Here is a 16,137-nt window from a genome sequence, read left to right on the forward strand (position 1 = left end):
CCCCCCCCCCCGCAAGAAGCGCACGACTTTTTTGCTGGGAGGGAGCGGGAAGCAGGCGAAGGAGGGGGGGGGGCTGCGCAAAGCGCGCGCAAGGAGAGGCGCTCCATCTCGGCGCGTCGCCGGTCGCCGAGGAAACGCGCGCGTTGCCCGGCTGCGAACGGGGAAGGGAGTCGCCTGGCCGCCGAGGCTCGGCGCCATGAGCTCGCAGCCGGTGCAAGGGCTGCCCCTCCTGCCGGGCTCGTCCTTCCGGGACCCCACGGTGAGCACAGGCGCCCCGCCGGCCCCGGAGCCGCGCTCCTTCCCCGGGACGCGCGGCGGAGACAGCGCCCCTGCCTGCGCCCCGCTCGCCCCGCGGGAGGAGGGTCTTTGCGGGGAGCGGGGGGGGCTGGGGGGCTGAATGCCTGGCCCCGGGGCCGGATGGAGGTTGGACGGGGCCCAGTGGCGTAGCGTGGGTTGTCAGCACCCGGGGCAAGGCAAGTAATTTGCACCCCCTAACCCGTGGATTTGCGCCCCCTAACCCGTGGATTTCCCTAACCCCCAGATGTTGCGCCCGGTGCGGCCGCCCCCCCCCTGCACCCCCCACGCTACGCCACTGATGGGGCCCTAAGCTACTGGAGGTAATGGGGTTCTTTATGTGTCCAGCTGTCCTTTGTCAGCAACCAATTGTCGCTGTTTTCTGTGTTGAATACAGTGGTACCTCTGGATACGAACAGGATCCATTCCGGAGCCCCGTTCGCATCCTGAAGTAAACGTAAGACGCGTCTGCGCATGTGCGGTTCCGTTTCACCGCTTCTGTGCATGCACGTGACATCATTTTGAGCGCATCCGCGAGCGGCGAAACCCGCAAATAACGCGCTCCGTTACTTTTGGGTCGCCGCGGAGCGCAACCCGAAAATATTCATCCCGAAGCTACTTCAACCCAAGGTATGACTGTATATGCTATATGGTAATTTATGGACCTAAAGGTAAAGGGACCCCTGACCAGTGGCGTAGCGTGGGTTGTCAGCACCCGGGGCAGGGCAAGTAATTTGCGCCCCCTAACCCGTGGAGCGCGCCCCCCCCCCAATGTTGCGCCCAGTGCGGCTGCCCCCCCTGCCCCCCCACGCTACGCCACTGCCCCTGACCGTTAGGTCCAGTCATGGCCGACTCTGGGGTTGCGGCGCTCATCTCGCTTTATTGGCCAAGGGAGCTGGCGTACAGCTTCCAGATCATGTGGCCAGCATGACTAAGCCGCTTCTGGCGAACCAGAGTGGCGCACAGAAATGCTGTTTACCTTCCCGCCGGAGCGGTACCTATTTATCTACTTCCACTTGATGTGCTTTCAAACTGCTAGGTTGGCAGGAGCAGGGACCGAGGAACAGGAGCTCACCCCATTGCGGGGATTTGAACAAAGTTCTCCACCATCCCTGGAACAGGGCATCTAACCCTCTGCATATTCCACCGTCTCCTCTATGCAAAGCCAGATATCCAGGCCTCTTCAGAAACATCCACCCTCCCCCATGGATCCCTGACCAGAAAACCCAAAAGCGTGTTTGTATTGTATTTCCCTCTCTTCCACTGGTCATGAATGTATCTGGGTGCGAAGGTTGTTTGTTTGCAATCCGCTCTGGGTTGCCTTAGGCAAGATAAAGTGACTAACAAATTGAATAAATAAAAAATATATAAGTAGTAGAGGAAGCCACATATTGGGACAGGGGGTGCCATTCAGATTGTGGAAGAAGGAGGTTGAAGCGATTTAAAGTTTAAGAGGGAGAGGATTGTGTTTGTGTTTGGGAGAGTGGCTTGCCTTAGGGACAACTCCATATCCCTGGAATGGATCCCGATCAACCTTTACTAGAGCGTTCAGAGGCATCTCTTATAAATAAGCCACTTCTAAAGGCATCCAGCAGGTCTGCCTGGCATTTTTGAGGTGCAAAATCTTTCCCCCCTGTCTCCCGGCTGCCTGGCTGCCAACATTTCACAGCTGAGAACTCATGCAACTCCCACAATTTCATGCTAAGGATCACGGCGTGTGCTCTGACCCTATCCCACTACGCAGGGTGTTCCCGCCCAGTGGCGTAGCGTGGGGGGTGCAGGGGGGGCCGGCCGCACTGGGCGCAACATCTGGGGGTTAGGGTTAGGGGGCGCAAATCCACGGGTTAGGGGGTGCAAATTACTTGCCTTGCCCCGGGTGCTGACAACCCACGCTACGCCACTGTTCCCGCCCCCAGCCACTGTACATTATGCACCTTTGCTCAGCAAATACAGTGATCTGTCCTGCATCTGACTCTTGGTTTTCTTTCTTCCCTTAGAAAACTGCCTTTCACCGCTCTCAGACTTTGGGTTACAAGAATGGCTTTGCGTTTAAGCGGCTTCCAACCGCAGGGATCGGTGGCCAACGGCTGCATGTCAACCAGTTGTCCCCAGCTGAACTGGATGAATTGGCCAACAAGAGACCCACTTTGACCTACGGCCAAGCCAAGCAAGCCCCACCTTCAGACTTCATCCCAGCCCATGTGGCTTTTGACAAAAAGGTACTGTTCCAAAACATCTCATTTCAGAAATGCCCAGTCCTGGAAAAGTGTCTATTGGGAAGCTCAGGGAATGATTGATTTTAGAAAACATTATTTTCAAATATGTCTTTGGCAAAAGACAACCAAAGCCTGGCTAGAAAAAGAAATTCTTTGCTTAGAAACCATGCTGTTTCAGTGTCCTAAGAGTTATCCTAGAAGCTAGAAGGCTGCCAGTCCAAATAGTTGGAAGAGATTAATGATGGCAAGAGAACCGATGAGCATATTCATGTTTCTGTTTTCAGAACTGTGCTGTGTGGACTAATCTAGGTGTGCAGGTGTCAGAGTTTTGTGTCAGAACTGAGTCACAGCTGAATCCCAGTCCAGCGGAGGAGGACAATTTAAAGTTTACTAAGGGCAAGTTCTTTCTGCCCATGTTTCCTTTCCCAATCGCCTCTTCCCAACTGTTTTTTCTCTCTCATGAGGACTCCATGCATTTAAAGCATGTGTTGCCCCCCAAAAGTATCCCAGAAATTGTATTTTTTTATGGCTGCTGGGAATTTCAGCTCTGCGCGGGGTAAACCACAGTTCCCAGGCTTATTTGGAGAAATCTTTATGGTGTGTAGTCAGCTTAAGTCTGGAATTAACCTCCACAGAGCAAAAAAACAGCTGGGGAGAAAACGTGGTTTTCTTCACACCATGCAGATGATAAAATTATATGCTTTTATGAGAAAATCAGTACCTGTTTTCTGAGGTACTAATTTTTGATCAATATCCAGGTAGAATGCAAATTGGGATAGTCCATAGTTCAGTGGTACCTTGGGTTACATACGCTTCAGGCTACATACGCTTCAGATTACAGACTCCGCTAAGCCAGAAATATTACATCGGGTTAAGAACTTTGCTTCAGGATGAGAACAGAAATCGTGCAACTGCGTCACGGCAGCAGCAGGAGGCCCCATTAGCTAAAGTGGTGCTTCAGGTTAAGAACAGTTTCAGGTTAAGAACGGACCTCCAGAACGAATTAAGTACTTAACCCGAGGTACCACTGTATTAGGTGTTGTCTGAACAAACCACTGGCAGCATTTCTAAAACAAATCGGGTAATAATATGAAAGTACAGGCATGCCTTTTTGGCAGCAGTTAAGGACTGATTAGCTGTTTATTGTTGGTATCTAGCAGTTAATTTATTAAAACGTTTCTATACATATAGACAACCTTTCTCTTTAAACCTTAAGGCAGCTCATATAAATATAAACAATATAATTAATTCAGTATACCCTTTAATTGCACACCAAACAAGCTCATTCCCCATGATCACCTGTGCTGAGGAAAGAAAGTTCCTGTTTTTTTCTCTCCAAATTCCTCTTGGTCGAAAGACATTTTTACCTCAGGGTCACATCTTAGGCCCACCTGACCTATTTTCATGGGACTAAAGGGAATGGAGACCATTGAACAGCTAGTAGCTGCCATTGGTTTCATGTTGGATGGAGCTTTCCTCCTGTTTCCTGAGACACCATATCCTTTTATATCTCCTGGGTTTAGCATGTCCCCATGTGCTCCCGCTCTCATGGGATCCGCTCCCTACAAGAGAAGGGCGTGCTGAATTTTTCAGCTTTCAAATTCCAGAAAACCACGGTTGCTAAAATAGTTGCACCATGACTTGGGAATCCAAAAGATATTTTGGTTACATTAATATGTTTTGTAAAATAATTTAGTTTAAATAAAATGTGTGCAAAACTGCATAGAAGTAAGTGCCAAATACTTGCAGTTATATCATGTATAAGAGCTTGGATGTTCTGCCTCCTTTTGTGTGAGACAAGGGTTAATATCCACCTCTGATAGAGAGTTTTGCCTTCCCCCTTTTCCTTTTCTTTTTTGATTGTTTTCTTTTTATCTAGATTAGTTTTTTTATTGTATTGTCTGTTGAAAAGTTTCAATATTATTTTTCTTTAAAAAAATTGCCAAGTATTTGCAGTTATATTATATATTATTTATTTATTTATTTATTTATTTAGCATTACCTGATATTCTGAGAAGGTAAAATTTAAATTCTTTGGTTTTCCCAAAGCAGTTTATGTGCTTCTCCATCAAACGTAGACTTACCAAGCTAAATGTTGTCCAAGCACAAAAATAATAGCAGACTCAAAAACATACTTTTAAGAACCTTCACTAAACAAATTTGCAAAAATTAAGTTTCACCTCCTAAAACGACACATTCTTCTGCAAGGTTGTCTCCTGCGATTTTCCCATGAAATAAATGCCTTGTGTCTCACGGGGCTCTTTTCCCCGCAGGTGCTGAAGTTTGACGGTTACTTTCAGGAAGATGTCCCCATATCTACAGAAGAGCACTTCCGCATCCGCCAAGTGGGCATTTATTATTACCTGGAAGACGACAGCATGTCTGTCATGGAGCCCATTGTGGAAAACTCTGGGATTCCCCAGGGCAAGTTCATCAAACGCCAACGTCTGCCCAAGAACGATCGGGGGGACCATTATCATTGGAAAGACCTGAACAGAGGAATCAACATCACTATCTATGGCAAGACCTTCCGGATCGTTGATTGTGATGCCTTCACCCAGGTACTGGCACCCGGGCCGCTCGCTTCCAGAACTGACTGGGGGGAAAGTAGGAAATGAGTCAATTGCAGTATTGCAATAGACTTGTTACAAAACAGATAGACAGGGAAATGTACATCTTTTCTCTCCCCTTTCAATTCATAGATTCTTTTTCACAGTTCATTTACATTTAGGGAGACACTTTTGTCATAGACATCTTGCAGTTGGGGGGAAATGAGGGGGGCGAGAGGTGGGGGGTTGTATTGTTCTTTCGTTCTGTTGCCTAGTGTCAGTGGTAGGGCAGGCAAGGCCAAACTTGGCCCTCCAGCTGTTTTGGGACTACAATTCCCATCATCCCTGACCACTGGTCCTGTTAGCTAGGGATGATGGGAGTTGTAGTCCCAAAACAGCTGGAAGGCCAAGTTTGGCCATGGCTGTGGTAGGGGGTTGGGTCAGCATCCCGTGGGTAGGTCCTTGTTTATATATATATATATATTAATTTTTGTCGATATTCTGATAGATTGGGGTTCCTGAGCTTGGTAGGTTGTGTTCTGCTGATTTCAATGTGGTTTGTTTGTATGTGTTTGGGGAGACAGGTTGTTGGATCAGTTAAGCCACATTGATTTGTATGCTCAAAACAAAATAAAAAAATTCCTTCCAGTAGCACCTTAAAGACCAACTGAGTTAGTTCTAGGTATGAGCTTTCGTGTGCATGCACACTTCTTCAGATGCATGCACACGAAAGCTCATACCTAGAACTAACTCAGTTGGTCTTTAAGGTGCTACTGGAAGGAATTTTTTTATTTTGTTTTGACCATGGCAGACCAACACGGCTACCTATCTGTGATTTGTATGCTGTTGTTGTGTTGTGTTGTGTTGTGCTGTGTGATGAACAGGAACCACATCCTCCTTTGTTTGTCCCTGTGCTAGTTTAAGTTTGTTGGTCAACCTTCCCATACATTTTGATACCAGTGGTCTGTCTGTGTTCACTCCTGATAGGTCTTTCCAGTGTCTAGTCATGATGTTTCTAGCTGCTGATATTAAGTGACGCATGAGTTCCTTGTCTTGGATTAAACTGCCCCTTGGATGGAGATTTTCTAAATCGAAACCCCTTTGCTGTTCTGCAGTTCCTTGCTGTCTTTAGCCCGGTATTAATGGCATGACTGTCTTTTCCTAGACTTTTCTGGAGAGCCAGGGAATAGAACTGAACCCTCCGGAGAGAATGATTTTTGACCCTTACACAGAGCTCCGTAAGATGCCTCTGCGCACATATGTCACACCCTCAGATTTTGACCAACTCAAGCAGTTTTTGGCCTTTGACAAGAAGGTGAGTCTCTGGTTTGTTCTATTTCAGATTCTTTCTAACACACCTTTCTATATAATGATGATGATGATGATGATGATGATGATTACTACTACTACTACTAGTAATAATAATAATAATAATAATAATAATAATACACCATAAATTCAAAGCAGCAAACTAGCTCCCTATGATAAAATCAAGAAAATAGCAATCAATAAAACATGCAAGTAAACAAAACAATTAAAACAGGAAAAGATTAAACACTAAAAAGGCAGTCTGAATAATAATTATAATTATAATAATGTGCCTGTATGAAACAGAGACTCTGCTTGCTTGCGTCTGTCTTCCTTCCTTCCTTCCTTCCTTCCTTCCTTCCTTCCTTCCTTCCTCCTTTCCTCCCTCTCTCCCTTCCTTTATTTAGAACTTGGGCTTATGACTGGCATTCTCATATGATTTACACAGCTGCCTTGTACTAAGTCAGACCATCTAAATCCAATTCAGCATGTTTTAAACAGATTTTTATATGCATGTAGTTTTAATTCTATTAATGTTTAATTGTGTTTTATTTGTGGTTTTCCCTGTGCTTTTAGCAATACTTGGTTTTTATCTGTAAGCTTTTGAACCCCCTCAGGGGGAAAGTTGGGGTACAAATAAATTCTTCTTCATCATCATCATCGTCGTCGTCATCTAAGACTGCCTCCTCTGATTGCATCTTTTTCTTAGGGCCCTTTTCAGGGGAGGCTGAGATTCAGTGGGGCTGGGCAAAGTCTGTTCTCTCTAACCCTGAGTTCTGGCCCCTCCCGTGCTTTACAGGTCCTTCGCTTCTATGCCATGTGGGATGATACCGAGAGCATGTTTGGTGAGAACCGGCGTTTCATCATCCACTACTACTTGGCAGATGACACAGTGGAGGTCCGGGAGGTGCATGAGCGGAATGACGGCAGAGACCCTTTCCCTGTGCTGATAAGGCGCCAGCACCTGCCCAAAAAGCTTGCAGAGAAGAAAGGTAAGGGGCACCTGTGCTTTACCTTTCAGGGTTGATGTGTAAAAGGAATACCTAACTGGGAAAATAGGTGTGCAGAAGGTATGTGTGCAAGCAAGAGTATTTGGGTGCAGTGTGAATCCCGTTAACATTTTGTATACCAGGAACGCATTCAGTGCTATTTTTCTAGAAAAGGAGGTGCCGGAACTCGCCATGAACTTCTCCCTTGCTCTCTTAGAATGGCAATGGCACCCACCTGAGAGGTGCTGGAGCTGAGCTCTGGTTAACTCCGGCTGGAAAAGAAGCCCTGGAGGCATTAATATGGGAAAGTGGGAGCTTGATCTATGGCAGGCAGTAGCCAGGATGAGGAGTATGTGTGAGGCTGGGAGAGGGCCCTTTTTCAGACAGATGTGGTAGAATTAAACAGGTCTTCTAGCATGCGATGGGGTTAAAACAAAATTATCTGCCATACCAGTTAAATACCCCATTCTTATCGCATTGGTGTCTAAAGTCCTAAACGTACTCTTGTCTTTCTGAAGGATGCTCTTTAGTTTGCTAAATATTGCCTGATGATACATTCTGAGATCCTTTGGAAATTACTTCCAGAGTCTAAGCATGATCGGTTCTGATCAATTTAAAATTGCTTGTCCCATTTAAATTGCTGAGTACAGGCTTCAGTGTTATCATCACTGCAACTGTTTGTCCCCGGAGATAGTTTGTACTTCTTTCGACAGCCGAATACTCTCCTTCCTTAGGAGTAATCGGAGGCAGGACACATCTAACCCTCTTTCTTCCGCTAGGACCCTTCCCAACTTGTGTGCTGGAGATCTCTGATCAGGAGGTCCTGGAATGGTTCACGGCTAAAGATTTTGCCGTAGGCAAATCCACTACCCTCCTTGGGCGCTCTTTTTTCATCTATGATTGTGATGAGTTCACGCGGCAGTTTTATCAAGATAAGTTTGGCATCACTGACTTCCATCCAGTCGATGTAAGGAAGCCACCTCCGGAGGAAATCAAGCAGGTAATGGCAGCGAGCAGGAAGGGGGAAGATGGAAGAGCGATCGGGGTTTGACTCAAGGCTAAGGCTCCAATCCCTGCCCTGCTTGCTTGCAAGGAAACTCAACTGAGTAAGGGGCCATATGCAAACACCTCTCTGCTTACAGAGTCTTGGCAAGCCACAGCAGCCATTCCTAGAGCATTCTGGTCCTTTTTTTAGTGGTTAGCTTAGCATTAGTTCTGCAGTCAAATGATTACAGTGGTGCCCCGCAAGACGAATGCCTCGCAAGACGGAAAACTCGCTAGACGAAAGAGTTTTCTGTTTTGGAGGTGCTTCGTAAAACGAATTTCCTATGGGCTTGCTTCGCAAGACGAAAATGTCTTGCGAGTTCCTGCGGTTTTTTTTCCCTTTCCCCCCCTTTTTCTAAGCCACTAAGCCGCTTATCAGCTGATCCGCTAAGCCGCTTATCAGCTGAGCCGCCAAGCCGCTTATCAGCTGATCCGCCAAGCCGCTTATCAGCTGATCCGCTAAGCCGCTTATCAGCTGAGCCGCTAAGCCGCTTATCAGCTGAGCCGCTAAGCCGCTTATCAGCTAAGCCGCTAAGCCGCTTATCAGCTGATCCGCTAAGCCGCTTATCAGCTGATCCGCCAAGCCGCTTATCAGCTGATCCGCTAAGCTGCTAAGCCGCTAATAGCGCTAAGCCGCTAATGGGCTTGCTTCGCAAGACGAAAAAACCGCAAGATGAAGAGACTCGTGGAACGGATTCTTTTCATCTTGCGAGGCACCACTGTATGCATCTTTCCCCCATCAATGTTGAATCATATGTAGGTTCAAGATGCAGCCTCACAAGGGCTCTGCTAAGGCTGCATGCCAGAGAGACATCCTCACTCCCCCCCCCTCCCCAATTCAATTGGACAAACTGCATTTTCATGTTAAGTTGGAGGGCAGCCACCTCTAATAAGTATCTCATTCCAAAAATGGGATACTGACTGACAGCTGTTGGGAGATCATCCGCTGTCATTAGCTCCCCTCCATAAAGCTCAAATCAGCTCTCCAAGACAGACAGGGAGCGATCAGTTCTACAAAGGATGGTCTGCCAACTGACATAACACCAGAGATCTGACATCAGCAGAAACTTGGGGGTGAAGTTAGCTGGGACGCCTCAGAGGGTATTGACAGAGGACTGTCCCCCCCCCCCCTTCATCTCTGCTGTAATGGAAGATAATGGTGATACAACAGAAGGTGCAAAGTGAATGAAGTCCACTCTATGATCTTGTGAACAAAGTTGCAGAGCGTTGCATTATAATTCTTTATTTGTGGCTTCTTTCCTCTGCAGGAAATCCCTCCATACAACGGTTTTGGTTTCCTTGAAGACTCTCTCCAAAACTGCTTCAGTCTGATTCCTCAAGCACCCAAGAAAAACGTTCTCAAGATGCTAGAGAACGACCGCAAAGTGTTGCGCTATGCAGTTAGGATGGTGAGATGTCCTGACATGCTTTCTGGAGGGAAGGATGGGTTTTGGAGATTGGGTGTTCTCATCTCTAAGGGCAAACTTTCAAACCCCCAAATGGTTGGATTTTTGTGTAGCATGGAAGATTACTCCCAAAGCAGGAGTATCTAGGCAGGGGTGAAGCCTAAATGAGGCATTGAGGACGCTGCTTCACCTGGCCTGCTGCTGCTCGCTGGCTGGCTGGGGCAGAAGGGAACAGGCAGGTGACTGTGCCTGCCTGGAGCTGGCACTGTGATCTGTCCCAGATTGGACCTGATGCCAACAAGTGAGGGCAGTGCCCTGGGCCCAGGAACCAGTACATCAGAAGCCAGCTCAACCTCTGCCCAGGCTAGAATGCTCTGCCGCACACAGGGATCCCTTCAGCAGGTGGAACAGGGAGGTCCGTGCCAGCAGAGCGATGTTGGCTGAAAATCAGGGCTGAATGGAGGGACATCCACCCTGCTGCCCAGTCTTGATGCAGACAGCATTTGGATTGCAGCATCCATTGATCAATCTACTCATTAAGGCTTGCAGTCCTAATGTTAACCCTTTTCATGATGCTTTCAACATCTCAGGGTATCGGTTTAGTGATGTTATTTCTTCACCAATGTACATGGCATTTAAAGCCTTGGCTTTAAATGGCAAAAAAGCAAAATTCCCTGTGCTGAGGAGTTTTAATCTGCAGCATAACAGTGAGGAGGCATTGAAGGAAGGAAAAGAGTAGCAGAGGCTGTGATAGAAGGTGGCACACATTCCTGTTGTATTGCCTTAGTAATGTCTCCCATTTTCCTCCTGGCATCCTCAACCTTCTCAGCAAAGTCCAGCATCAGAACTACAGACCGTTAACAAACAACAGAGTTGACAGCGGTTGAATTTACAAATGATGACCCTGTTTTAGGCTTCCTCCACGTGAATAGGAGTTCACTTTTTGAAAAATAAGAATTATATGTCATGGGGAGGGGGGCATCAGGATCTTAGAGGTGCTTAGGTGGGGCATGACACGGGTGGTGCTGTGGGTTAAACCACAGAGCCTAGGACTTGCCGATCAGAAGGTCGGCGGTTCAAATCCCCGTGACGGGGTGAGCTCCCGTTGCTCATTCCCTGCTCCTGCCAACCTAGCAGTTTGAAAGCATGTCAAAGTGCAAGTAGATCAATAGGGACCGCTCTGGCAGGAAGGTAAACAGCGTTTCTGTGTGCTGCTCTGGTTCGCCAGAAGCGGCTTAGTCATGATGGCCACATGACCCGGAAGCTGTATGTCGGCTCCCTCGGCCAATAAAGCAAGATGAGTGCCACAACCCCAAAGTCGGTCACGACTGGACCTGATGGTCAGGGGTCCCTTTACCTAGGTGGGGCATGGCCAAAAAAAGGTTGGGAACTTCAGAGCCTTCTTAAGAGCTTTTCTGAGTTCTTAGCTTATTGGAATCAGATTTCTAGCCAGGTCAGTTGTTTCCTGTCTGACAGAAGCAAACAGGGGGGTGGTGCTGTGCTATATACCAGGATGGAGAGACAGACGGGATGGGGTGGGGGTGGCAGCACAGTTGGGGGGCGGTCAGGTGCGAGGTGCCATCCCAACCACACTTCCTGTTGCTGCTCCCAGTGCAGTGATCTCTGTATGTAATCTCTGCAGGAATCACCCAATCCTGAAGACAGTAAGCGTCATTTTGTGCTCTCCTATTGCCTGGCCACCGACATGATGAGCATCTATGAACGACCTATGCGCAATTCAGGAAGAATTGGAGGCAAATTCCTAGCCAAGACCAGGGTGTGCAAGCCAGAGTCCACTACAGACAACCCTGTGTACTATGAGCCAGCTGACTTCACCATTGGAGCCATGGTGGAAGGTGAGTAGAAGACAGCAGGTAAGTAAATTGGATGCTCTTATGTAGAAAACAGCAATGTTGCTGGTTTTTTCTCTGTTAGCTATCCAGAATGTCGTCTGCCTTTGCTATTGTGCTGGTCAATATCTTGGCATGCAGTTGAATAATAAAGCTTGAAGTCATAATAGACCATTTAGAAACGTTTTGTCCAATTTCCCTTGGATTCGTGAGGCACAATGTTTAAACTCAACTAGCTCAGAACTGACAAGCTGGCTAAAGCATTTGCTGAGAAATCAGAGTTCTTTAAGGTCTCTGACCTCCAGATCCCTTTTGCATTACCCTCTACATTGTAGGGAAAACAAAGCAATAAGGAATCGAGACGGAAGCAGAAAATGCTGCCAGTCCCTCCTTTGTTTTAACTCAGCAGAGGACTCACCAGAGAGCTGTAGAACCGGGCAGCATTTCCTGCCCTCTGGTGATTGTAGGCATGGAAGGTTCTGTTCTGAGTTTTGCTCTGGCCGCTTTGCAGAGCGAAGGAGACTGCCAAGCTGCAGGATCAGATGAAAACTTTGGCACCTTGGACTGGACACTTATTCTTCAAAGAAAGCGCTCAATCGTCTGTGCAGCTAGTGCTTAATGGTGAAGACTGGTTTCCTTTTCTTTCATTCCAGTGTTCAGCCACAGGTTCATCATCGTAGATGCTGATTCATTTGTCCTGAAGTATATGGAAGGCAATTTGGAGAGTTTCCCACCAGCAGTTGTGCAGTCCATGAGGGATCACTTCGCACCTCGCCAGGCAGCAGCCGAGGCAGTAAAGAGGTGGGCGTTTAAAGAAAACCCATGCAAACGTTTCTCCAGGCATCATTAGACTCTTCTTGGGAAGCTTCATTCCATGTTTCTTAGTGTGACGCTATCCATGCCCATCCTAGGGCCATTATATGCATTGTGCAGACTAAGGTCCACGTCTTACATTATCACCACGGGGAGGGAATCATTGTAGCAGTCCCTCAGACACTATGGAAGTACCATGAAAATCCTCAGGGAGCCCAGGCTACTCTTCCTTTACTAGCTGTTGGGGAGTAAGAGTTGGAGAGAGCTTTTTCATTCATGGTCCAACTGGCTGCTGTGGGAAATGGGGTGCTGGTCTAGGTGGGCATTTTGCCTGATTCACTAGGGCATTTAAAATGAATCACAGAACAGTCCAACCCCTGAGGGAGTCCATTCCACTTCATACGCTTACGTTAGTTTTCCATCAATGCTAATCATGTCCATTCAAACATTTCCAGGGTGTGTGTGTCTTATTTTGAAGACTCTTAAAGGGTGCATGCTAAACCTTTCTACCCTAATGGTGAGAGGTTTTCCTTTTTTACATGCAGGGTGCTATTTGCATAGCTGTCAACTTTTCCCTTTTCTTGCGAGGAATCCTATTCGGAATAAGGGAATTTCCCTTTAAAAAAGGGAAATGTTAGCAGCTATGTGCTATTTGTTGCTGGGGAGCAATTCTCCACCTGCAGTCTCAAATTGTGACGCCTATCGGAAGTTGTGGAAAAACAGAAAGCTTTGTCTAGCTGCAAAATAGAACCCGAGATTCCTACCTTACTCGGAATTATGTTAAATTTTGCCACAGCGGTGGTTACGATTCACAAATCTTAATCATTTTCTCTTGTAGGTGGATTCACTAAAAATTTAGTAGATTAATCAGCGGGGCTGTGAGTTAGGAGTAAGGTGCTGCGTTTCTGTTAGAACAACAAAAAAGGCTTTTAAGAGGGGACTTTCTGGCAGATTTTATTTATTAAATAGTAATTTGAATGTCTTTGTTGAGGTTTCGCCACTATACAAATTTATCTAATTTTAAATCAGTTTCGCTAACAGGCTGGTGAATAAGTAACAACCAGTCTGTTCATCTTTAAGGTGACGGCCCTAATGATCTGTACGTAAGCCTTTCGAGATCATGGTAGCCAAGCCAGACAGGCTCGTGCACAACGCAGGAGGCGTACTTGCCGACTCGTGAAAGACGTTCTCCCCCCCCACCCCCCTTGTAGGTTAGCTTCAGATGAGCCTGACAAGCAGGAGCTGGATGCCCTGACTGAGCAGATACAGGAGCACATGAGGAGACATAACTACTTGCCAGACAGCAACATGCAGGCAGCCTTCCTCCAGCAAGACAAAGATGGCTCAGGGCTCCTCAGCAGAGAAGAGTTCTGTGCCCTCTGTGACCACTTCAAAGTGCCTGTCGATGACCCCCTTTTCCAGAAGGTGAGGAGTAGGAATAGTCACAGCATCTGAATTTTGCCAAGAAAGCCACGGCAGCGATTTGCACTAACCTGACCACTTGTCTGGTGCACACGTATCCTCATGAATTCGGTGGCACTCACTTCCGAGTCCGTTTTCGTCCTATCGTATGCCAACATTAGAACAAGGGCAGGCAACGTGGTCAGCAGCAGGGGCCGCGATGGAATCATAAAACAAGAGCAAATAGCAGCACTGCTTTCTTGAATAGAATTTGTAATGTACTTCTGGTACAGTGCCAGTTTCCTTTTCACTGTTGGTGAACAGTGAAGAGTCTGGGAACAAGTCAAAATCAACAGTGACAGTAAAGTATTCATGACCTTTGGGTTACAGTGGTACCTCGGGTTACAGGCGCTTCAGGTTACAGACTCCGCTAACCCAGAAATAGTACCTCGGGTTAAGAACTTCGCTTCAGGATGAGAACAGAAATCGCGCGGCAGCAACGGAAGGCCCCATTAGCTAAAGTGGTGCTTCAGGTTAAGAACGGTTTCAGGTTAAGAACGGACCTCCAGAACGAATGAAGTTCTTAACCCGGGGTACCACTGTACTTTTATTTTTAAAATAAATAGTAGATAATGAGTGAACAAAGCTTCCTCTTTGCTGCCATGCTGGAAGTGTCCTTAGCCTTAGGTCTGTTGACAATTCAAGTTGCAGTAATTAGAATTGGCATAAATTTAGAAGAGGGCGTCCCTCACTCGGTGAGGTGTATTGCATGTTTTCTCAGATGCCATTTGCCTAATTTCTCCTAGGAAATTAAAAGTAGCGATCCTTGGGATTTTTTGGATATAGGTTCCTTCCACACCAGCCCTTTTCTCTTGAATTGACCTCTGTGGCTCACTCACTTTTTTACAGTATCCACATTGTTGTGAGCTCTTTGGATTTAAGTGGTGTTTGGAGGTGCTGTTTTTTCAGACCTCACTTGTGGTGATTTGGGGGGGGGGGATACAAAGCAATTGCACTACTAGCCTGACCCCTCTTTTCAGGGTTCCTGTTGGCGACAAACTGTTTCTCACCACTGTGGAACCACATTTGTTGTTGAATATCAGATACATTACAAACTGGCCCCACTGGTGAAATAGTAATATTACCAGATTTTTCAGCTACTTGACTTTCCTTCCTTTTCTCTTCCAGCTGATCGCCCTTTGTTCCCATGGTGAAAACCAGATCAGATACCCCAACTTTCTCAGAGTTTTCGAGGGATGAACACCAAAAGGTATAAGCAGTAGTAGCAGCAGGAGCAGCAAGAGGCACTTTTGCATATAGATCAACATGGATTAAACTGAGCTAATTCTTGTGTATTTGTTCTGGTCTCTTTTCCCTTCCATCCTGCAAACTTGGCAGAAACGAACATCACTGCACGCTCATTCCAGTTGAATACCTTAAACCTTCTGAGAAAGAGCTCCCAAAATTATAATCACACTAGATAGATAGATAGATGATAGATAGATAGATAGATAGATAGATAGATAGATAGATAGATATTGGGGGGGGGGGTAGGGAGAGGCCTTTGTACCTAGATGCGGAAAGTCATAAACCCTTTTACTTTACTATGTCACTTAGCACAACTAATTAGATTTTCTACTCCAGAAGTTATTCCATGTTTGATGTTCAGCAACATCCCCCTGTACTGACCCACATTTGCTGTTTGATTGGCAAGGGGGTGCAAAGGGGAGACTATTCAAACATGAAGTAATTTGTAGCCGTGGTCTGGTCAGGGCTGCTAGAGGAAAAACAGGTTATCTACCACCTTGCAGTCTCTTCCTCCACTGGTCGCCTACTGGGGTGTGCAGAGGGTGGATCAGCACCTCCCCCCCCCCCGCAGCTGTCTGGGGTCACATGGTGGTTCTGGCCCTGCTATGAACCACAATACATCTGAGCACTGCTTTTTTTCTAGGGGGACGCAGACCCCTAAACATTTTGTGAACCTAAGTTTGGCCTCATTGAGGGGCAGCATTTCAATATGATTAGGAAAATGAGAGTAGCCCTAAGCATTTTTTTTAAAGAAAAAAAGTCTGCATCCGAGTGCTCCTAGGACCTTTGTGGTGAAGGGCAGTACCAATTTAATGTCCTCCCCTTTCTCCAAGGAGCACAAGATGGCATAAATGGCTTATCCTTATCCCCATTTTATTGTCAGCCTAGCCTTATGAGGTGGTTTATCTACAAGACCCAGCCAGGTTTCAAAGCTCCACAGATGAACGTCCTTTGTAGAC

The 16,137-nt window shown here is 46.8% G+C and overlaps 2 protein-coding genes across 2 annotated transcripts in view; one reads left to right on the plus strand and one right to left on the minus strand.

Annotated features, from left to right (window-relative positions):
- Window positions 1-16,137, minus strand: part of MCM3 (minichromosome maintenance complex component 3) — a 368,003-nt gene that overhangs the window by 50,425 nt on the left and 301,441 nt on the right. The gene's annotated exons all lie outside the window — the stretch shown is intronic.
- EFHC1 (EF-hand domain containing 1) lies at window positions 128-15,223 on the plus strand. The gene is made up of 11 exons (XM_081855563.1): window positions 128-259; window positions 2,292-2,513; window positions 4,784-5,071; window positions 6,225-6,374; window positions 7,167-7,359; window positions 8,136-8,356; window positions 9,669-9,809; window positions 11,449-11,662; window positions 12,310-12,457; window positions 13,681-13,894; window positions 15,059-15,223. The coding sequence occupies exons 1-11, from the start codon at window positions 197-199 to the stop codon at window positions 15,128-15,130; spliced, it is 1,926 nt and encodes a 641-aa protein (XP_081711689.1). The 5' UTR covers window positions 128-196; the 3' UTR covers window positions 15,131-15,223.

Source organism: Podarcis erhardii (genome assembly GCF_964252035.2).
Source record: "Podarcis erhardii genome assembly, chromosome: 3".
Lineage (NCBI taxonomy): Eukaryota > Metazoa > Chordata > Lepidosauria > Squamata > Lacertidae > Podarcis > Podarcis erhardii.